The sequence below is a fragment of the Ambystoma mexicanum genome, chromosome 9, assembly GCF_040938575.1.
Source record: "Ambystoma mexicanum isolate Mex_15411 chromosome 9, UKY_AmexF1_1, whole genome shotgun sequence".
Classification (NCBI taxonomy): domain Eukaryota; kingdom Metazoa; phylum Chordata; class Amphibia; order Caudata; family Ambystomatidae; genus Ambystoma; species Ambystoma mexicanum.
The window spans coordinates 121,406,469-121,429,487 of NC_090931.1; the positions used below are offsets into that span (position 1 = coordinate 121,406,469).

Here is a 23,019-nt window from a genome sequence, read left to right on the forward strand (position 1 = left end):
AGGGAAGTAGCCATTAAATATGTTTGTAAATAGCTCAGTAGGGCGAGCATTGCAGCCACAGGCATATTGTAAGAAACTGACTCAACGAACACCATCCCTTTACTTTAAAGTGCACATAAAGAAATAGTGCCTTCACTTTTTTTGCGATATCTCGACAGCAATTAGGCCCTGCAGAGCCTGGCACATGTTTAGGAGTAATAAACAAGACCTATTACATGGGTAAGGTTGTGGCGACGCTTATTTTAAGAGGGTGATTGGACTTTTCCTTGAGATGTACTCTTTTTGAGCCTGTAGGCTGACAGGCAGCTGTTCGCTTTGCATGGGGAGTGCTTACTGTGATAATTGAGCAAGTGCGACACAGGGTTCTAAGCCACCTAAGCCACCATCTCCCTTCAAATTCACGCTCCTTCCCAGTTGGGAGGCTTCCATGGGGGTCTTATGACGGCGGCCGTCCACTGTACTGGGAAGAGGATCATAGAAAGTAATCCTCTTGCAGGGTCAGTCTTTTCCAGCATGTGACGACAGTCAGTCTGGGCCCGACAGCCCCACCCCTGCCAGACACACATTCAATTTCCAATGGCTAAAAAAACACCCAAGGGAAATTGAACTTGTGCCTGACTAACAGTAGACTCTGGTTTAAGACTGGCCAAAGTATGTTGTCAGACACAGAAAGCTACTGTTGCTAGGATCTTGCACTATTTGCTTCAATGTAGAGAGACAGCAGGGCCTGACCACCAGTGCTCCGATGGCGTCTAATGTTAAAATTCCACGCACATTGCACACGGCCCAGCAACACAGGAGGAAAAGCTCCTTAGCGTGGGACGCACCCCTGCGCAGGTCATGTCAGCTTCCGGTGCGAGCAGGAAAGCATGCATAATGCGCATTAAGGTTATTGCATTTACTGTGTCAAAGATGCTTGTAATAGCGCTAGTGTAAGATGTATGTTTTATCAAAAGATACATCTTTGACCTAGCATCAAATCAATGAGGGCAGCGCCCTTGTGCCCAACGATACCGTCCACCGCTGAGTTACCAGGATGTCCCCAATGTCCTCCTTTGTGGCTAGGTTGGAGGACCTCTCAGTGAGCAAGGGATCCCCCTCTGCTATTTTGAAAGCTGATCGCCTGAACCGCTGTTATGCAGCAACAGATGCCTCCAAGTCTTCCACCTCACAATGCTCCAGTATCTCTAGGCTCCTTCATTCCGTTCCCGTACCGCCTCCGACATGTTGGGCATGAAGGCACACCCTGATCCCAAGCAGATCAGGAACTCCCAGAAACTGCAAGGCTGGGTCCTCACTATCCTCAGAGCATCACCCAGAACCTGTCAGGATTGATCCACCGGGTATGACTCCGCAAGGCAGCCAGACTCTACTGCATGCCTCCAGCCCGCAGGCCTCCGACACAGTCAGCTCTTCACTCCTGGGGTCTGCGCTTCAATACCACGCCCAGGTGCACTACGCCATGCACACCATCCAAACTCCCATAGAAAGCAACACTCACCTGGACAGGTGTCAAATTCCTCTGCGATCTTCACCAGGGCCCCCACTGGAACCTTCCTCTCAAGCTTGCTCTCTGCACTGACACTCTCACTCCGATAGGGTCGACGAGCACACAAGGACCCTAGACCTCACTGCAGCTCCAAGGCCAGGTCATGTGCAATCTCCCTTTATGCCAGCTGCATCTCCAGATCGAATGCCTGGGGGGGGGTCTAAGGCACTCCAGGGTGAGAGTCCACCGCTTCCAACCCTTGACACCACACTGGGCTGCACCAGGTATTCTCAAATCCTCTCTTCTTACAGGTAAGGATGGAAGATACTCTTTATATGGCCATCTTGGTCGGTGCCCCCTATCGATCTCTATAATGAGTACCTTTATTCTTTATTTAGTTGGTTCTATTTTACAAAATCATGACAATCAAAAACAATGTTGCAATTTATCTTCAGTAAATACAAATATAACAATTGGTGTTCATATGTTCACGCACACATGATAACAGAATGGTGGTGAGTAAAATGCTAATATACATGGTTATATCATTAGGATGTCTACATCGACAGTTGATAGACACTGAGAAAAGCACCTTGGATTCAAACAAATGATTGTAGGTCTTTTATGGATAGCTGGTAAGTCATCATGCTGCACTGAGTGGATTAAAGGCTTCGATGTTCTTATGTATTTTGGCACCTCACTCGGCACAGCACTGATTTTGTTCATAGCAATACCAGACACTCGTCCACCATTTTGCTTGTCTGGAAACCTGGGCAACCGTAATTCTGTTGACCATAAGGGGATCTATGAACATTTCAGAACAATTGCTTAACATGTTTTTTTTTTTATAACTCTGTTTATTAATAAGCTTTAAACAAAACAATAGTAAAAATCAAACATGAAACATGAATCATAGGCATATAACAGATGCAGGCAATATGGCAGTATGAAAAGCGGACCGTGAGACAGTTGTGAAACAAGACATGTAACCAATGATAATAGTGGCACTGATCAACTTCCACTAGCGGATTTCAATGAGCATCCAGCCATTTGCCCCATATTTGTTCGTTATAGATCTGGCGTTCTGAGGCTGCAGATCTGTCTAACTCGTTACTCCAACGGTTTAGAAACAGTGGATCGGCAGAGCCCCATTTAACGGCAATAAGTCTTTTGCCTGCCCCCAACGCAAGTGTCAGAAACATTTCCCCATATTTAGACAGTTCTACTTCCCCCCAGATGCCTAAGAGTACCTTTTTGGGGTCTCTAGGGTTTGGCGTCACCAGGGCAGCAGAGATCATGTCAATACAGTTCTCCCAGAAGGTCTGTACCACACGGCAGTTCCATATCATATGGTAAAAGGTAGCAGGTTCAGTGTTGCATCTAATGCATGTCTCGTCCTCTACCCCTCACCCCCATCTGGCCATTGCGGTACGTGAATGATATGAGCGATGAAGGATACTCAATTGTATTAGTCTCAGTTTCGATTCTATACCGATTTCTCTAGGGGACATTAACGCCTCTACCCAGTCTTCTGGTTCCAGTTGGCCTACATCTCTATCCCACTTTGCTTTGAGCCCATCTAGTTGCGTGGGCCCGAAGGAGTTAAGGGCCTGGTAAAGAGTGGAGGTTACTTAAGAGGGGATGCATCGTGGGAGGATATTGGTCTCAATGGGAGAGCAGGGGGTATGTTTGTCATATCAGGGAATTGGGTGCGAAATGGCGTGGGCAAGCTGCGCATGTCGAAACTGGTCCATGGGTGCCAGGTCAAATTGCTCTTGCATGGTCTCAAAGTCCAGGAGGTGGACCCCTTGTATCACATGTGCTAGTGTGTGTATTCCTTTTGCAAGACAGTGAGCAAAGGATCCAATGTTCACTATTTCCAGAGGAGCGCGTAGTGCCATATGGATTGGGATATTGTCGGTTTTCTTTTCTAGCCGACTAGTTTGTGTGCCTCCCGCCAGGCCCGAGGGATATGGTGGGTCATTTTGGGCAGTGTCGGGAGTTGGTTATGGGTGGCGTACAGGATCTCCAGCGGGGTTGACGGGGCCATGATCTCTAGTTCAATACGAATGTGTGGTAGTGTGGGGTCCAGTCATTTACTACCCCGATCTGTGTCGCAAGGTAATAGGTGCGTATGCAGGGTAAACCGAAGCCTCCCTCCCATACTGATCTCTGGAGCATATCGAGAGCAATTCTGGATTGTTTCCCACCCCCATAGCAGCATGCAGAGGTTTCTGTCAATAATTGCGCAGGTTTCTCGGGGGATAGTAAATGGCACATTTTGGAGAACGTACAGCATTCTGGGGAGGGTCATCATCTTGAATAAAGCGGCTCTAGCCATTAGCGATAGGGGGAGTGATTGCCAGTGGGAGATATCTCTGTTGAATCGCTCAATTACTGGTTGCAGGTTAAGTTGGAGGAACCCTTCAAGTGTCGGGTATAGCCGTATGCCCAGGTATTTGAATTCTCTAGTAGAGACATGGTATGGGCAGGTCTCTGGGATCGCAGACTCACCAGCCTGGATCGGGAAGTAAATGGTTTTGGCTTCAATCACCTTCAGGCCCGCAAACCGCTGATACTCCCTAAGGATGAGGGAGACAGCCGGACATGAAGTGCTTGGATTACTGAGGTATATGAGGAGGTCATCCGCATAGAGTGATAGGCGGGCCGCCCCTCCTCCCGGCCAAGCAAAATCGGTCCAGTTGGTGTTAGATCTGAGTTCAATTGCAAATGGTTCTATCGCCAGGAGGAAAAGAAGTGGGGACAACGGGCATCCCTGCCTTGTACCTGGACGACAAGGGAAATGATTTAGAGGACCTGCCGTTCACCCTCACTGTGGCCTTCGGGGATGCATAGAGGAGTTTGACCCATGATATAAATGTTTGCCCCAGGTTCATCCGGGCCATGATCGCCCACAGTGCATCCCACCCTACAGAGTCGAAAGCTTTTTCAAAGTCCACTGCCAAGAGGGCTAGTGGGGCTGGTATTTCTTTAGCTCTGCACAACACCAGTTGGATTCTGCGTAAGTTCATGCAAATGGATTTGTGGGGCATAAATCCACATTGGTCTGGGTGGACGAGAGTCTCTATTACCTGCAATGATCTGTTAGCGAGTGTTTTGGTGAGGACCTTGGCTTCGCCGTTAATCAGGGATATAGGGCGATAGGAGGCACATTCCTCCAGAGGTTTCCCGGGTTTATTTATGACTACTATGCATACCTTCCTGAGGTCCGGGGGGAGAGCTCCTAGTTCTTTGCTGCGTAGGAACATACGGTGCATATGGGTAGATAGTGTACCACCGAGGCATTTCCATGTCTCTGTAGGGAACCCATTGGGACCCGGGGTTTTCCCGGGTTGGAGATGTGCAAGCGCCTCCTGCACTTCGGTGTCAGTGATTTCACCATTCAGGAGGTCTGATTGGCGCTGTGAGAGTTTCGGGATCTCAATCCAGTCGAGGTAGCATGAAGGTTCGTATGGCGAGCTCTCGGTGGGTGGGGTATTAAGATTCCTGTAGTAGGCGGCAAATGCTTCAACAATATCAGAGTCTTCAGTCAACAACGTTTCATCCAGAGATTTAATGGCCCGTACATGTCCCCTGCTATGTTCGCATCTCTCCAACCAGGCCACGGTCTTATTTGCTTTGTCGCCTCATTCATAAATTTGGCTCCGGACTAGTTGATGGGCAGATCGTGCGTTATCTAGAGACAGGTTGCTGAGGGTATCTTGTGCTGTGAGCAGAGCCTCCTTTGCTTCTTGGTTGTTGCGTTCCAGGACTCGTCGTTCACACTCCGAGACTCGTGCTTCTGATTCTTTAATCCTCAGAACTTGTTGTTGTTGGTGGGCGGAAACCGCTGAGATAGCTTCCCCCCGGAGGACGGTCTTGTATGCCTCCCAGATCGACATAGGACAGTCAACCAAGCCTTCGTTGATCTCAAAATATTCTGCTGTTTTTTTTTCCAGCTCCTCCACAATTTCAGGGAGACGGAGGTGGTATGTTTTTAGGCGCCAGTTACGATCCGGACATCGGTTGGGATTCTTCATAGTTAGAAGGAGTAGGGAGTGGTCCGAAATTCCCCTTGCGAGGAATTCTGCGTCAAGGAGTCTATGATTTATGCTGCGGGGGATGAAGGCATAAACAATCCTGGAGAGCGACTTGTGGACACCAGAGAAGAAAGAAAAGCCAGCCTCTTCATTATGAAGTGAGCGCCATGTATCCACCAGGGCTTCAGCGGATGCAGCAAGTGACGTGGAGGCGGGTCGGCTTCCAGCTCTCCTATGAGATCTATCAACTGCAGTATCCATCACCTCGTTGAAGTCCCCACCAATCACCCATATATCGGCCTCTTTTTCCAGGAGTTATCTCCGTTGTTCGGCGAGCAGTTCTTTCGTAAGCGTGGGGGGGCATAGATTGCTGCAAGGCCCCATTTCTTGCCCCAGATGTCGGCTAATACCATTACGTACCGTCCCCGGGGGTCAGTTTTGACCTTCCTGACCTGCAGGGGGACACGCTTATGGACGAGTATCATCGTGCCCCTGGCACCTTTTGTGAATCCGGCATGGTAGGTGTGTGAGTAGTTGGATCTCCTGAAAATGTTGGTGCTCGTGCCTATCAAATGTGTTTCACTTAAGAGAGCAATGTCCGGCGAGTATCGGTTAAGGTACTAGAGCACCAGACTTCGCTTTATGCTGGTGCCGAGGCCGTTAACGTTCCAGGACAGTATGGTTACTTTGTTGGTGTTCATTCTATCTGCAAGTATTTCTTGTTGGGGCCTCTGGGAGGATCAGTGGCGGCTGCGTATTTTCCGGAGATGTGTAGTGACGTTTTTCCCAGGGAGACGTCCGGGGGTCGTCTCATAGTGATGTGTGTGCAAACAGGATGATAGGCGCGTCAACGGTCTTGCCCGTAGATGGTGCTTGATTTCCTTGCCAGCATTTGTCAGTGTCGTGTCTTCTTGTCCCGTATTTCTGTTTTGTGGCCGATGCCTGAGTGGTTTGGGTGTCCTTGGCCCCGCTCGTAGACCGTGTTTGGTTCTTCTGCCAGCATATGTCGATGTCTTGCCTTCTCATCCTGTGAATCTGTTTAATTATTTCCTTAAAACTCCCCCCACGCTCAACTTCCCCCCCAACTGGGAGCACCTGTTGCCCAAACATTGAAATTATAACTTAGAAAACTTCCTCGGGACCGAACTAGGGTAGTAACTTCTGCAGGGTCACCTGGTCTGCGCTTGAGACTGTGGTGCCAGGACGGCAGCGGCCGCAGGAGTGTAGTTTCTGTGTTGTCACGTAGCGAGTTTGATTCTGTGATGCCCAGACCTCATCCGTTCTCTGTGGTATTTATGGATGGTGGGGCGCTGTGGCGATTCGGTTTCCGGGTCCTCCTGAGTGAGGTTTGACAAGCATTGCCCGGGCCCAGGTTTTCGTGCGGACGGTCCGGAGGGTGAGCGTCGGGCCGCGGGCCCATTGAGGATCTGTGTTTCGAGCCATTCCCATGCTTCTTTGGGGTTGTGGAATAGGTGGGTCGTGCCCTCGTGGTGGACATTGAGCATCGCCGGGAAGAAGAGAGCGTACTTGATTGACAAGGATTGAAGTTTCTTCTTGACAGAGTCAAACGATTGGCGGGCCTTTTGGACCTCTTTGGTATAGTCCAGGTAGAACCCCACTCTGTAGCCATTGTATGTGATTGGGGCGGAGGCCCGTGCCATCTGCAGGATAGCATCCCAATCCCGATAGTTGAGGAGGTGTGCAATTATTGTTCTGGGCGGGGCTCCTGGGGTGGGTCGCCCAGTGGGTACCCTATGTGCTCTCTCGATTGAGAAGAATTTCAACAGTTTTTTGGGGGCAAAGATATGAGTCAGCCAGTCTTCAAGAAAAAGTTCGACACTGGGGCTCCTCTTTCTCTGTGATCCCGAGGATCCTAAGGTTATTGCGACGTGCCCTGCCCTCGCTGTCTTCGGTGCGGTATTCATGTTGGTTGACTTTATGGGCAATTATGGCAAGTTGTTGTTCCAACTGGCGAACGTTATCTTCTGTGTCCGACACTCTTTGTTCCGCTTCTCCGACCCTGGACGATAGGTTGCGGAGATCTTGACGTAGGAGAGATACTTCCATGGAGACTCCACCTATTTTGAGTTCCAATGATGTTCTCGAGTCCCCAATTGCCTTCATTAAGTCGTTCAGGGAGAGTTGGGGGTCCTGAGTCTCTTCTCTACTTCACGCTTCCGCCAGGTTTTGTATCTCCTTGTGAGAGGGGGTCTCCACTATGTAGAGGTCCATTTTGCTCTGCAGGGTTTGCCTCTTGGCCTTGTCCTTGCCCATGGCAGGGTCAGTAATTTGTGTGAGGTTTAAGGCCTGAGTGGATCGTGTTGATGCCCCTCAGGGGACCAAGTTGGGGTGGGCTTGTCGGCCGTCAATCTTTCGTAGTGACATGTAGAGGGCCGCAGCTCCCGATGCTGGTCACCGACCCCTCGCTGCGTGACCACCGTATGAGTGGTATCTCCCCAGAGACCGTTGATCGTAGGGTGGCGATGCTGTCCCCTAGTGTTAATGGTTCCACGGATCGCTGGTCTGGGATGATCCAGTAGAGTTTGGGGGGTACCACCATGCGTGATCTCACCCAGAGTTATCCCCCCTTTGTGGGGTGTGTGTCCAGTGATTTATGTTTGTGGGGCTATGGGCCCTGCATCAAGGGTCTTCGTCCCCCCAACGGCCGTGTCCCAAAGATGCCACCTTGTGGCCAGTCCTCCGGACCTTTGAACAGTGTCTCATTGTGGGGGTGAAGTTGCAGGCGTTGTCACCGTTGCTGGGTGCTTGTACTGGTGGGGGAGGAGAGCGTCCCCGTCGTTCTGTTCTGTTCTGCCCCCCCCCTCCGGGGTGGATCTGGCGCTATATTGTGGGAGAGGGTGTGCCGCCTCCTTTGTGCGGGTTGCTGTCCCGCAGTTCGCAGGGTTGGGGGGGGGAAATTTGCACGTACCTTGTTGGTGCCGTTGGGGGAGTGCGGCGCCGCGTTGCCTGTGTCTGCGTCATGACTCAACCCCAGGTGCTGCAGTCTCGCCGATGGGGGGGGAGGGCGGAGGGTGGAGGAGTTCCAGCTCCGTGCCTCATCCCAGTTTGTGTTGCCCAGTTCGGCAGCGTAGGGTGGATGTTCCGCGTTGCAGGTGTCCGGTCGCCCAGCATGTTGCAGATGTCTGGCCGCTGCAGTTCCTCCCCAGGTGATGGGGTAACAGCAGCCCCAGGCGTAGGCCGTCGGCAGCAGCCATGCCGCGATTCGGGTGCTCGTCAGCAGGGAGAGAGGGGCTCCGCACGGTAGCCTGCAGGTGCTGGTGTAGCGCCATCGCCTGACGTCCCTGATGCGCCCACACCACGATAGCCCAGGGGGAGGGGCGGAGCGGCCGCTCTCAGTCGCACAGCAATGGCGGCAAGTCCCGCGCTGGTGGGCCCAGGACCGCATCTCGCGTCCCCAGGTCTGATTGTGCCCCAGGTTGCAGCAGTTGTTGCCTGGGTGCGTCCACCACCGAGACGATGCTCTCAGAGGTCGGGTGGATTTGGAAAACAGAGTCTTTTTCAGGATATTTTACACGGCCGCCGGGAGCCTGATACAGTTAGCTCCTCATGCTCTGCTCGCGCATGCGCAGTCAACACTGCTTAACATGTTAACTTAAATTTGTGTACGGTGTAGGTGCTGTTAATTTTCCTCACCTAATACAAACTTCAAGCGTTCATCCTGCTCAGATGGTTGCATGATGAGCCCAACCAGCACTCATATTGCTGTCAGCTTTTTACTATACATCCCAATTCACCACTTCATCACTCACAAAGCAGAATGGGCATACATCCACATCTACATTTAAATGATACACAATCCATAGAACCCTACTTCTCAATATTATTTGCTTGTTTGACCTAGAGAATTAGTCATAGATATTGTCATTCTCTAATATTATATATACTTCTCAGAATATTGGAATATCAATGCAAGGTCTTCAGCAAGGTGTGATGGGTCGCCCAGCATGTTACCACCTACCACCTGTGGGCATCTATAAAATGAGTAAGAGAGGGATAAGGGCTATCATGTGTTCATGGACTTAAAACCATAAAGAACGTTGACAAACATCATTATTGTAAAATGCTAGATGTTGACTGTGTAGTGCAAAAGATTCATGGTATTTACACAAATATGAGAAATGTGTGCCAGTGCCTGGTTTGAAAGCACCGACTTTTCAATTGTCCACACATAAGCGATCACTAATGAACTGAATTCTCCAAAAGATACTCTTGCTGAAATCTAGCTGTGAATAATAAGTGAACTTGAAACCCCGAGATGGTCCAGTCTTTGCATATCAAATTGAGAATGTTGCGTCAACCTAGCCATGGAGGCTCTGAGCCTGAGCGCCCCTAAATCGAGTCCCATCTTTGATATGGGAAATGGGACCCAATGGGTAAGCCATACTCCACCACCGCGCAGACATTCTAGGGGCACGAGTAGTCTATGACAAGAACAATGACATATATTTGACACTACGACAATTGTTACATTCTGTACCACATCGATTACCAAATCCTTTGGTACAAGGATGCCACTCTTCAGCAGTACATGGTTTGCCTTTAATATGTGGAACAATTAGGATATTATGATATTATTCTCCTAAAAGCACCCTTAAGAACAAAGCGTTGTGGTGCTATAGGGTCGCAAATAGTCAAATGGTGCGCACCTATAGCTCCTTGAAAATATCCGCTAGCCTCCGTATGAATATTAGGCAAGGTGGAGAAATGGGAGTAGTAGACTGATATTGATGTCTCACCTCAGCATGCACCCTATAAAGGAGTGAATGTATGAAGAAGAGATGCTTTCGTAAAAATTGAGATTTGAAGATGGGGCATTTTATACTGATTTGTAAAAAATAATAATTTGCTATTTATATTGCCTGTTATCCAAGTGCTTTACATAGGACATATTTACATATATTATTATTGTTGTTATTATTATTATCATTATTATTATTATACTATGGTGATCTGCTGAAGAAATGGTTAAAACCCTATGTTACGGCCGCCAGGTCAGACCTGGTGGCCACAATGGCACCCGCAAGCAGAACTCATAGTTTGCCGGGCCGGGAACTACGGTACCAGCATGCTTACTTTATAATGAGGCCCAATGTCTTATTCTGTGGTGAATAAAGTGCCATATGGGGTGCATCACCTTCTTCTTATCAGCCAACCCAGGTCAGAGGTCACATACTTTTTGTATCCTCACCAATCGTACACGTTTTCTACCCACCAACTCCAAAATCAATGTCCCTGCTCATCAAAACACAATATATCCACAAGATGAAGACAATGGGCCTCATTACAACTCCGGCAGTAGCCTTGCTGGTAAAAACGACACGGCTGCTGCCGGAGTTGTGTTTTTTTTCCGGTGCCTGGCTTTGGGAAATTACTGGGGCATTACTGGCGGTACTGAGGGGGGGACTGAATGGGAAAGGGGAGGACGGAAGCAGCGGCACTGTGTGCAACAGTGCCAGTGATTCCGTCAAAGTCTGCGAGTGGGTGCTGTTCCGACCGCCAGGTAAGACCTGGTGGGCAGAAAGGCATCCGGCTCACAGAATTGTACTCTGGCGGTCCGGTAACAATGGTGCTGGTGAGCCTACAGGCACCGTTGTTACCAGACCGGCAGGGTCGTAATGAAGCCAATTGTCTATCATTATTTATTCAGATTTGTAGAGCGCACGTCAGCCCGGGGGCATCGTGGCGCTTGTTACAGACAATATCTTAGTTACATAGGATATAGTAATTACATACAATACAGAATTTACAGTAGACATGTATACATTAGCAATGCAGTATAATTACATGGATTCCTGAGAGTTTCCCAATTATTTTGCAAGGAATGAGGTTTTCAGTTTCCTGCGAAAAATGGGGAGTGCGTTTTCCGCTGTAATGTCTGCAGGGAGAGCGTTCCAGGTCTTGGCTGCAATGTAGGGGAAACTTAGACCTCCGGCTTTGGCTTTTTTGATGCGTGGGATGCAGATTAGGTTGGAGTATTGTGTCCTGGTGGGATGGGAGGAGGAAGGTTTGAGGATGGTTTCTGATAGATAGGACGGGGCGGAGAGAGAGAGGCATTTGTGAGTGAGGGTGAGGATTTTGAGAGTGATCCGTTCTTTGACTGGGAGCCATTGGGCTGAGTGCCTGGCCTGGGTGATATGCTCTCTTCTTGGGATACTAAGAATGGCCCGGAGAGCATTGTTCTGCGTGATTTGTAGTCTGTTTATGTTTTTGGCTGATGTGCCTGCTAGGAGTGCATTGCAGTAGTCCAGTTTGGCTCCAATGGTTGCCCTCTCTATAGAGAGGCAGTTGGGTTTAGAGAGGTTGGGCTTGATGGCGTTTATGAGTTTGGTGGTGTGTGCGGATGCGGAAGTGATTGCGCTGACTTGTCTAGTCATAGATAGTGAAGAGTCAAGGTATACTCCCAGTGTCTTTACGGCTGTGGATATGGGGATGATGGAGTTGTCAATGGAGAAGTTGGCGTACAGTTTGTCAAGTTTGTCTAGGGTGTTCTGTTGACCTAATATCATGATTTCAGTCTTGTCACCATTGAGGCAGAGGCCATTAACTGCCATCCATGCCTTGATGACGGAGTAGATTGTGTGGAGTGCCTTGGCGTCTTCGTTGTATGATCCTGAAAGGGGTAGAAGTACTTGTGTGTTGTCCGCGTAGTTCGTGTATGTGATGCCGTTTGAGTCAAGTTTGTCAAAGAGGGGCTTGGTGAACAAGTTATAGAGTGTGGGTGCAGTGCAAGATCCTTGAGGGACCCCGCAGTGGATTGTCGTGGGAGTGGCGTTGGCGATGTCCGAGAAGACTTTCATGGCTCTTCCCTCTAGGAAGGAAGTGATCCAGAGGGCTGCTTCTTTGGAGAAGTTGGCTGAGTGTGTGAGGTGTGAAGTGAGAGTCTTGTGATCAACCAGATCAAAAGCGGCTGAGAGATCTAAAAGGAGCAGAAGAGCAGGCTTGCCTTTGTCCATGATTTGGGTGATCTGATTCTTCAGATCTACCAGGGCTGTTTCTGTGCCATGTCCTTTCCGGAAGCCTGATTGCCTAGTCCCGAGGATGGAGTGGGTTTCCAGAAAGTGTTGGATTTGGCAGTGTGCAGCTTTGTCCAGTAATTTCAGCAGAAATGGCACCGTGGTTATTGGTCTGTAGTTGTTTGGTTGCAAGGGGTCGAGAGTAGTTTTTTTTAAGAGAGGCCGGACCCAGGCCTCTTTGAGGTTAGCTGGGATGATGCCTGTTTTAAAGGACGTGTTGATGAATGCCACAAAGAGCGGCGCAAAGCAGTCTGCGAAGTCTTTGACGAGTTTTGGTGGGCAAATATCGCCTTTACAGGGGGAGGGTTTGAGATTTTTTAGTAGGTTAATAACTTCTGATTCAGTGACGTCTCTCAAGGAGAAGTCAGGTATGGTGGGCTTGGGCGAGGTGGGTGGGGTGCTGGTAGGTTGAGTTTCTGTCTGTTGAGGAGGTGCTTTGCAGTGGTCTTTGATTTTCTTTTGGAGAAGGTCAATTTTGTGTAGCATGGCAGCTTGAATGCTGGTACACCAGGCTTCATCTTTGATTATTTCGTCCGGTGTATTAGGGGGGGAGATGAGCTCATTAGAAATTAGCAAGATCTCTTTGGAGTGTGATTTGGCATTGGAGATACGTGTGTTGAAAGCGTTGGCATCGGTGATAGCTATCTTGTATTGGTGGGAGATTAAATTGAATTTGTTTTTGGTATTGGTGCAGGGGTCAGATTGCCAGTTTTTAGTGCTGCTCTTTTGTGGGATCGCATTGACTGCAGTTCTTCAGTAAACCATGAGTTGGTGTGTAGGGATTTCTTCTCTTTTTTCCAATCGAGTGGTGCTATTTCATTGATAGCTTTAGTGATGACATCTTTTTAGATGTCTGCTAGGTTATTTGGGGTCATTAGCAAATGGGGGAGCTAACTCAGGGGTATTGAGGTATGGGCGCAGGTTCTCCTCTATGAGTTTTTTAGAGCTTCTGACTTGTGCAGCGCTGGCAGGGGTCAGAGTTTTGTGGTTTTTGCTGATAGGAATAGAAAACTCGATGCAGTTGTGGTCAGTCCAGGGCAGTGAGGAGTTAGAGGTGATAGGTGATAGTGGTGAGGCAGTTATGGTCTGCAATCCAGTCAAGAATGCGGCCTTTGATGTGAGTAGGACTTTCTACTTTTTGGGTGAAGCCCAGGTCATTGAGTTCCTTGGTGAGAGTGGCTGCAGATTTGTCCTTAGAATCGTTGAATCTGAGATTGAGGTCTCCTAGTAGAAGGGATTTGGTGGAGCTTTTGATATTATTGCTGAGGATGTGAATGATGTTTTCCTGAGAGCCTGTGGTGATGCCTGGGGGGCGGTATAATTGGTGAATGTTGACGGTGCTGTTGGGTGACAGTTTGAGTTTGGCCGATAGGAGGTCAGAGTTGTTCGTCGAGGCGTGACTGACAGGTCGGAGCTGGAGGTTCTCCTTGTAGATGAGGGCTACTCTGCCTCCTATTCGATCTGGCCTGTCTTGTCTGAGTATGGTGAAGCCAGGTGGTAGTGCAAGTGCAACGGCGGGGCCTGATGATTCATGTAACCATGTTTCAGTGATGGCTAATAGGTCAATGTTATTGTTGGTTATGAGGTCATGAATATCAGGTGCATGAGCTGGGAGAGATCTGACATTGAGGAGGGCACACTTGATGCCTCCACTATCTGCTGCCTACATCACTGTTTACATAAATGTACGTTTAGTATGGAAAGGACCATCTAGAGATGTGTCTTAGATCCTGGCCCTTTTCTATGAAAGCTGGCTTTTCCTCCAGCCTACAATAAGGGGGCCTCATAAGAAAAGCCTTAACAAATAATAGTGTCTGCACTTAAATCCTTAAGCAAAACACAACATGTGTGAATCCTGCACGTTGAAAGTATACAAGGTAGAGAGAATAAGTTGAGAGGCAACATTCCTATGGGATTAGTTGCATCACTAAATCTATAAGGCTCCTCAAACATAGGTTCAGTTTTCGAGATATGGACGTATTCTGGTGCACAATATCAGTGGAGCAAGATTACTAAACATCTATGTTTTATTGTAGAAACTTTTTACAAGTTCAAATGTAATTTGCATTAGTGCAAATATTGCTCAAATGCAAAAGACATTATTTCAATGTGTTTGTACACCAGGACAATGTGTGCCTTAGTTGCTGCACTAGTATGGGGATGCAAACATGCATGTATTTATTTATTTATGTATTTATTTGTTTTGGACATTTGTAAAGCGCACCAAACGCTTAGGCAGAGGGGTGCTGTTACATACATGTTAATCTTACTGCTTAGGTTACGGTTATGGTTCAGTGTAAGTCAAATCCGGTAGTTGCACATAGGTTAAAGGCAGGAGCAGCACAGGCTGCAAAGAGTCAAATCCGGCTGTTGAAAGTAGGTTAAATGCAAGTGTCATATCAGGTAGTTGCACTTAGGTTAAAAGCAAGAATGGTGTAGGCTGCAGAGAGTCATATTTGGTGGTTGCAAGTAGGTTAAATGCAACCGCCAAATCCGGTGGTTACACATAGGTTAAAGGCTGCAGAGAGTCAAAAGCGGTAGTCGTAAGTAGGTTCATAGCAAGAGCAGCGCAGGCTGAGAAGAGTCAAATTTAATAGTTACAAGTGTGTTAAATGCAAGTGCAGTGGCAGACCATCAGGCATCAGGGAGCTAGTTACAACAAATGCATGGAGAATAGACAAGTTATAAAGTGGGTTGGTGTATGGCAGGCGCAAACTGGAATAACCAGATCTCATGGTGTAGAGGCTGAAGACATGTGTAGGTGGTCAGACAAGATCAGACTGCGGCTAGACTGGCATAGCCGCCCCAATAGTGTTGGGGACTGCAACATGGGAACACCTAGACAAAGGAATGGTAGGGCAATGAGGGAGCGGTGCAGCAGGAACGGCGAAGTAAACCATAAGGCTATCAGGCATTTATAGATCAGTCAAACTCCAGGGAGGGGAATACATTGCTTGCCATAAGAATACAAAGTGATCTGGGCACTCACATGATCAGAGAGATGAAGAAGAGAGACTGTAGCTTGGTATTAGTCAGCGTGCAGGGTGTTTGCTATGCCGAGTACAAAGTCAGTGATATGAAGCAATAAGTGATGGGGAGTGAGTAGGAGGGAAGGGGATCATCGGAAGGATATTTATTTTTGCACTTGAGCAATGTGTGCCGTAGTGTAATTTGTACTCACACTGTTGCAATGTCTCTGTAATGTGGCCCCTAGACTCTTCTCTGCCCCCAGAGTAACGTGTTCATAGAGGTTCTTGAATGAGATCCCATAAAGTTGGGTCTGTATTGGTTCACCTGATTGAAGGATGAAGGCACAAGGCCATAACTGGGATCAAGAGGCAAACTCAAGTCAACGATTAGAGACTTGGTACAATTGGCCTCTTCCTGTTTCATGCCACAGCATTCATGGCAGTCACCATAGATACATTCATGTATACACCCTGGTGACTTATCAGCGGTGAAAAAGCAGCTCGACATGCACATATGATTGGAAGCAACAGAGAGGGTATCCGAGATAAGACAATCTGGGAAATTACATACCGGACCCCGCCACCCCAAGCCCTAGAAAGAAGTTATAAAAGTAAAGAAACACACCAACATGTGCTGTAAAAGACCTGGCACAGTGTAGCTTTACTTGCAAATAGAAATATCTACAAGTTGGGTCCCATCTGCAACAGACATCACCATTCCATGAAAGTGTTACTCCTACCTTTAATCGAAGAAGCCCATTCCTTTCATTGCTGAACACCATGTAACTCGAATTATTAATGTTCACATTAAATGTTACTGATACGCCAACATGAGTAAGTGTGTCCTTGTAGGTCGTAACATTGAAAATTGCATCCTCTGTTGAATAAAACACAAAGTTGGTTGAGTATAAGTTATGTTCAAGAGAATTGGTATACATAGATTTGTGTATATGTGTCTACCACAACATGTTTTTTTTTCATCATCTTATCACAGTGTACGTACATTCTTCATCCATGAACAAGCCTTCCTGCATTCCACTAAATGGGTTGTAATGGTGTTCCAAATCAGGGAATGTTGGAAAGCTACCACTCTATTAGGCATAAAGGTGCCAAACATGCATGTTCTTGTCATATCAGTGATTCAAGATTTAAGGGTCGTGACTTGCCATTGAGGAATGCCCCCAAATAGGGGGAAATGTGTTAACTATGATACGATGCACATTTCCTCTCCATGTTCCTCATTAGATCGGATCCATCAACGAGTACAGCAATCTTTTTTGGATTTTGATTTTGAATTCCTAGACCCGTGTCTTTGTCTTAAACTCTTTAATCTATTTTTTTCTAGTCTCTCTTAAGAGACCTTTACATCTCTTATACAAGCACATGATTGTTATAAAGAAATGCTAGCGGTTCCTCCGTCGATGCATGTGTCTGTAGTTGACATGCACATGGGGGTCTACTATAGCCTTGTGTACGTTTTATTGTGTCATGACTTCCTATTTTTGAAAAATTGCAAAACCGGCAATCTCCCAAAATCGTCTATACTGATAGCACAGGACCAGACCCTGCTCCACCCCTCTAAATGCATGGGGTTGATCAAATTTCAATATCGCCAGTACACACCAGACTGGTATGCCTACCTTGTTTCCCAACTTATTATTTTTGGAAAATTCGAACAATCAGCAACCTCCCGAATCTCCTATACTGATAGCACCGGGCCGGAGCCCACCCTGTGCAGGGAGATTGGGAGGGGATGGTCAGATTTCACCATTGCCAGTACACCCCAGACTGGTGTGCCAACCTCGTGCCAAAATGTCAGTCCACCAACTGTTGTGGGGCTGAAGCCAACAATTGCTAAATCGTCAATCTCCCGAAATCACCTATACTGATAGCACAGGTCTGGACCCCACCCTGTGCAGGGTGAATAGGTTGGGTTGGTCAAACTTCAAAATCACCAGTACACCTCAGACTGGTATGCCCGGCCGTGAGCCAACATTTCAGCCCACCAACTGTTATGGGGCTGAAACCAACCCTGAACATACAAACACAATTTCACAAATATCCATATAAATAAGACAATGGCCCTGTCTATAGGAGCTGCTTATTATCTGCATGATTCTGTACATCTGATGAGCTGCTCCTTCCTCTGTTGTGTGAGTTATCACCAAATATACAGATATTTACATGACAAAGATTGTAAATGACAGATTGAAAAAATGACAATGCAGAGTGTATCTGGCTGTGAAAGAGGGAGATATAGATAAATAATGAGATTGCAGATCTCAGCAGTTACTGGGAAGTGTGAACCCAAAATATTATTTAGACCTGGCATAAAGCTGAAGAAGCACTCATTTGCACAATTATTTGGAAGAAAACAGTTGTATTACTTATAATATTTAATAAAATAGGCATGTCTCAGAGCAGAATCTTTTTATGTAACTACACTACTACCTCAGCACATACTCAACTTAGCTCAGCTGTGCCTTTATTCTTTGACTATTGATTTTATTTACTTATTTAAATTTGTATAGCGCACTAAAGCCCGCAGGCATCGAGGTGCTATATCAGAGCTTAAGAAGGCTTGATTAGGGGTTACAAGGAAGCCGCCCAAGGGTGCTTGTTTTACAGTTCTGTTCAGAGTAAATGTTTACATAGTATCACAGAATACATGCAAGTGCATGTTGTCATAGAAACCATGTTAAAGCAGTCAGACAAAGAGGTTAGTTTTGATGGCTAATTTCAAAATACATAATTTTTGATATAATTTCAAATAAAAAAAAACATTTCTTGAAATGATTATTAACAAAATACACTGCTACAGAAATGATTTTGAATTGGGATCATTTTACTCCCTTTTTTTTAAAGTTGGTAGACAAATCATTCTTTAGGGAGTAAAATATAAGTCCCGTTCTGAATGGGGGTATTTTATAAGTGAGTGTGTAGGGTAAACCTCCAACAACCAGACAAATACCAATCCTCTAAGGAAAGAGGCTTGGTGCACCCTTTTGTAAGAAGAACAAGAGATTCATTTCCATACAAAAAGAAAATGGTGAGAGGGTATTATAAGTCCTCAGCTACAGAGTTCTCTCTCACTTCTTCAAGGTAAACAGCACATTATACCTGTGAAAATTGTTTTCTGTGATGCACACGATATACAAGGTTCATCCCCCACCCTCATTGGCTACCACCTGTATACATACTACTGATTACATATGACCCCCCCAGTTTATTAGCCACATTCTCTTCAACTCCATCTTCTTCACATGTAAGTTTCAATCTCTTCACCTTGGGTGCTGTTAGGTGATTGGTTAAGTTACTTTAATCACTGCCCTGCACTTAGGCCAAATCACGCGATGTTCACCCGGCTGTCAAAATGAGCTCAGTGGATAACTTTGCAGTCTGTTTGGTCCTTGCAAACAAAGCAGCTCTTCTTCCATCCCAGACACCCAGGTGCCCCTGCCATGCCTCCCCGTTGCAATCTTATATGCGTTGGCATCCCCCTTTACTCTCCCTGGTACAGATCACAGGCCCAGCTGTCCTCTGCTCCCCCTTATCAGCTACCCTTCCTGGGGGGACAGCCTGGTTCTCCTGCAAGTCCCACTAATCAGTCTACTTTGTGAAGGATTTAGGAGGTTTGCTCACGGTCATCTGTTAGTTCAAATGTGATTACCATTATCCTGGTGGGCGCTGGTGTCCTAAATCTCAGGTTATGTTTTGTCTGTTCAAGACCTCTGCCCTGGCTCTCATGGGTTTGTCCTTCAGGACTGGGAGCAGCTCTACTCTTATTAGGCCGTTCACATTCTTTTCTAATTTCAGAAAGCTCGAGCAAGATATATTTGTGTGTGTGTGTGTGTGTGTGTATACAAGTTCCCACCTCGCGTAGGTTGGGGGTGAAATATCGGAGCACAGGAACTCGTTGTTCTATGTTCTCAACATGGCCTGCGAGAACCCAGACCTAACTTCATGTATGGTGACACTTCTATATTTCTCATCAATGGGGTGGGGACTTTTTCCATGTGTCGTGTACACAGCCAGTATATCTAACTAACACTCTATAGGCCTGTCTTTAGTTTGCCTTAAATCTATTTTCTTTAAAATCAATACACCTCACACTACTCGCCTATGCCCACAGGACTCCTCCCACCCCCTTTAAGTGGAGGATTTGCCTGCTGGTGGTAAATGCTTCATTTCAATGGCAGATTTGGAAAATCGGTGGTGCAGTAAAAATGGCAGTAATGCTATTACCACGAAAAAAGTGGTGCTAGCAGAATTTCCGCCACGTTTTTACCACACTACCAAACTTGTAATGAGGCCCTATGTGGGTAAAAGCAGTGGGACCGGATCCTCCTACGTGTTTGTTTCATATTTGTGTTGTGAGTATTTGTGTTCCCTATTTTTCTTTTTTGGAGTATTTGCCTATTTTACGGGAGAAAGTGTGGATGCCACACCTATTACCCATAGAGCTGACAAGACACATGCTTCTTCCTTCTGTGTCACAGACAGGGCATCTCTTGAAATCCCCATGTAATGAGGTTCCTTCCTTGGTTATAGGGACAGCCAAGAGGGTGGTTCATGGGTTTGGGTGCCACAACAAGTAGGTGGATGATGGGCTCAATGGTGGAAGGGTGGGATTCCCGTGCCACTTTCCCATGCTCCTTACCACAAGGCAGTGGACCTGTGTGTTTTCTATGGATACCTGGTGCCCCTGCCTTAAAGATTGATACAATCCCCAACTGTTTTAAAGGAATGTTCAGCTGGGACTGTCTTCAGGGTTTTGGGAATCCAGAAGCTCACAACTAGTTTCATTTATAGAGAGGATTCGGAAACCCCTAAGAACACAATGGGCCTCATTACGAGGTGGGAGGTAAGGGATTACCAGCACCGGTAAGGGCACTGGTGCCGGTAATTCCTTACCTCCCTAGTACAAGTTACCTTTGCCGGTCCTTCCTTAATGCCTGGTTTTTGCAGGAGTTAAGGACGGGACCCGCAAAGCGACTCTAGAGCTAATAACGGTACTGCAATTTGCCTATGGGGGCTCGAATGGGAATGGCCCTGGTGAATGGGGAATTACCGGTCCCTCTGACAACGGAATGGACCGGTAATTGCTCCATTCAGCAGGGCGGAGTCGGAAGGGTTTTGGAGGCAGCCCTCCAACCTCGTAATGAGGCCCAATGTAATGAACATCTACCAAGGTGGCTGTCATATGTTGTTGAACGTTTACAGAGTCCCAGGTTGCCAGGAGAAGTGTGCAAACTAAATTTCTATCCAATATTGGAGTCTCGGACTGTTTGATTTTCTTATTTGTTAGGCTGTTTTGTGTTAAGACTCAAAGACTTACACCGACCTAGAGTCCACCCTGAAATATTATTTCAAGAAAATAACCTAGGTATAATGTGTAGAGAAATATGGTGCACTTTTAGGATGAATAATTCTTCATAAATCACATTTCTGGATCTTGGCCTACTTCTTGGTCCCAGTCACAGTTTCGACAGCTCCCTAATGGAGAGAAGTGTTATTTAATGCTAACAAAGTGTACCTTCATACATAGATGCAAAGGTTAACCTAAAAACACAAAGCCTCACCTCCTTTCCCTATTAATGCATTTATTAATCAGCCTTATATCGGGGTGTGATTGGAAGATAAGCTGAGTGTTGGGTTATATGTTGTCTTACCGACCGCAATTAATATTGACCACAAATAAATTTCACAGCAGACAAAACACAGAAAAACACTGTTTTTTAATGTTTTATATGGGGGGTCCTCGTCTTTGTCTGTCGTTGAAGCTGGGGGCTGGGTGATCTAATCTGCACTGTGCACTACAAAGCAGATTAGATCACTGAGCCCCCAGGTTCGCTGACGATCAAAGACGCCTCAGTGACCTGGGGAGGGGTGCAGGCATGGTTATCATACAGGGCGGATCCCGAGATCTGGCAAGGCATCTGATGTCAGATCCCAGACCGGGCGAGAACCAGTCCATTGGCCAGTGCTGTTCTTACATAGAACCATGGTGGATGTGCCTGATTGTTGGGTTAGGGAGTAAATGAGTTGAGAAGAGACATACGTGAACCAAACCTATACCAGTGGGTGGTTTAAGGAAGATGTAGGTAAACGAATAGAGTGCCAGTGTGGACAATGGGGGTCATTACGACCCTGACGCTAAGGGGTTAACGGCGCCGTAAAAGGCTGCAGCGCCGTTAACCCCTTAGCGCCTAATTACGAGGTCCCTTTGCCGGACCCGACCTTAATGGCTGGTCTGGACCAGCCGTTAAAGTAGGGACCCGTAAAGGGACTTTCGAGGTAATTACGGTACTGCAATTTGCGGTACCGTAATTACCGCCTTCCCCAGTCCCACTGAGCCCTATGGGGAGAAAATAGGAATGGGGAAGGGCCAATGTTCAATGGGGAATTACCGCCCCGCCAACCTTGGAATGGGATGGTAATTCCCCATTGAACATTGGCGGACTCGTTACAATACCGGCAGCAACCATGGTGCTAATAGCGCCATGGGTTACCGCCAGTGTTGTAATGAGGGCCAATGTCAGCGGCTTTGAAAAAAAAGCATACACTTCAATGTGGCAACATACAGTGTCAACTAATGCTGCTTTGAAATTACTGACATTGATAAAATATCTTCTCCTTGTGCTACCAAAAGTAATGGCCACCAACCTTCTAATCATTACTAGTTTCTACATCACTTAGCCACCTAGGGTAAACTGGCTATAAATTATTTTCAAAACATTCTTCAGATATTTGGTAACACTTTGAGAAATTTCCCGTATGTGTTTGTGGCAAATTCTGTGTGAAGAATTTGGAAGCAATGCAACTGCAGGAAGTGTTTCATAGTTACTTCCTGAAATTGGCATGGTTTGCAAACTCCCTTTTTTAACTAGTAGATTTTGACATTTTATGGCACATGGGCAAAGTGGCTTTTATGGTGATGCACCCAGCTGAGATACATTTCAATTAATGTTACAGACCCCATGGTGAAGTGCGGATAATACATTCACTTAAGCTATTTACAGTGTCATTGAACATCATTACGAGTTGAGCGGTAAATGGAAAAAGTGGCTATAGCGGAATTACTGCCACTTTTGCCACCCTGTCAACGTAAGGTTCACCAAAAATGGGTGCTAAATCCTTGGAAGAATTTGCTCTGGTGGAATTAGCACTGGTAGAAATTTCCACCAAAAGATATTGCGGTGAATCCACAAGGGCTAATTCCGGGGGGTACAATCAGCACTGGAAACAAAAATGAAATTTCCACTGAATTAAAGTTGAAATACTGCTCAAAAGCTACCGAAAATAGGGAGTTGTTGCACCAATAACCCAGTCCAGTTGCCTGTATCCAAAAGGTGGAGATAAATGCATACATGTGGATACACCTAATTTTCCCTAAAAGAGTGAGTAATGTCCACACCTTCCTCACACACATTTCTCAACACCATGCAGCCACTAGCAAATTGAAACCACAAGATCCAGGACCTCCG

The 23,019-nt window shown here is 46.8% G+C and overlaps 1 protein-coding gene across 2 annotated transcripts in view; it reads right to left on the reverse strand.

The window, feature by feature from the left end:
* LOC138489592 (interleukin-18-like) overlaps positions 1-23,019 on the reverse strand; it is a 102,140-nt gene that overhangs the window by 20,036 nt on the left and 59,085 nt on the right. For both annotated transcript variants that reach the window (XM_069617298.1, XM_069617297.1), the window contains exon 5: positions 16,273-16,409. In XM_069617298.1, coding sequence (XP_069473399.1) covers positions 16,273-16,409 — 137 coding nt within the window. The remainder of the gene's footprint in view (positions 1-16,272; positions 16,410-23,019) is intronic.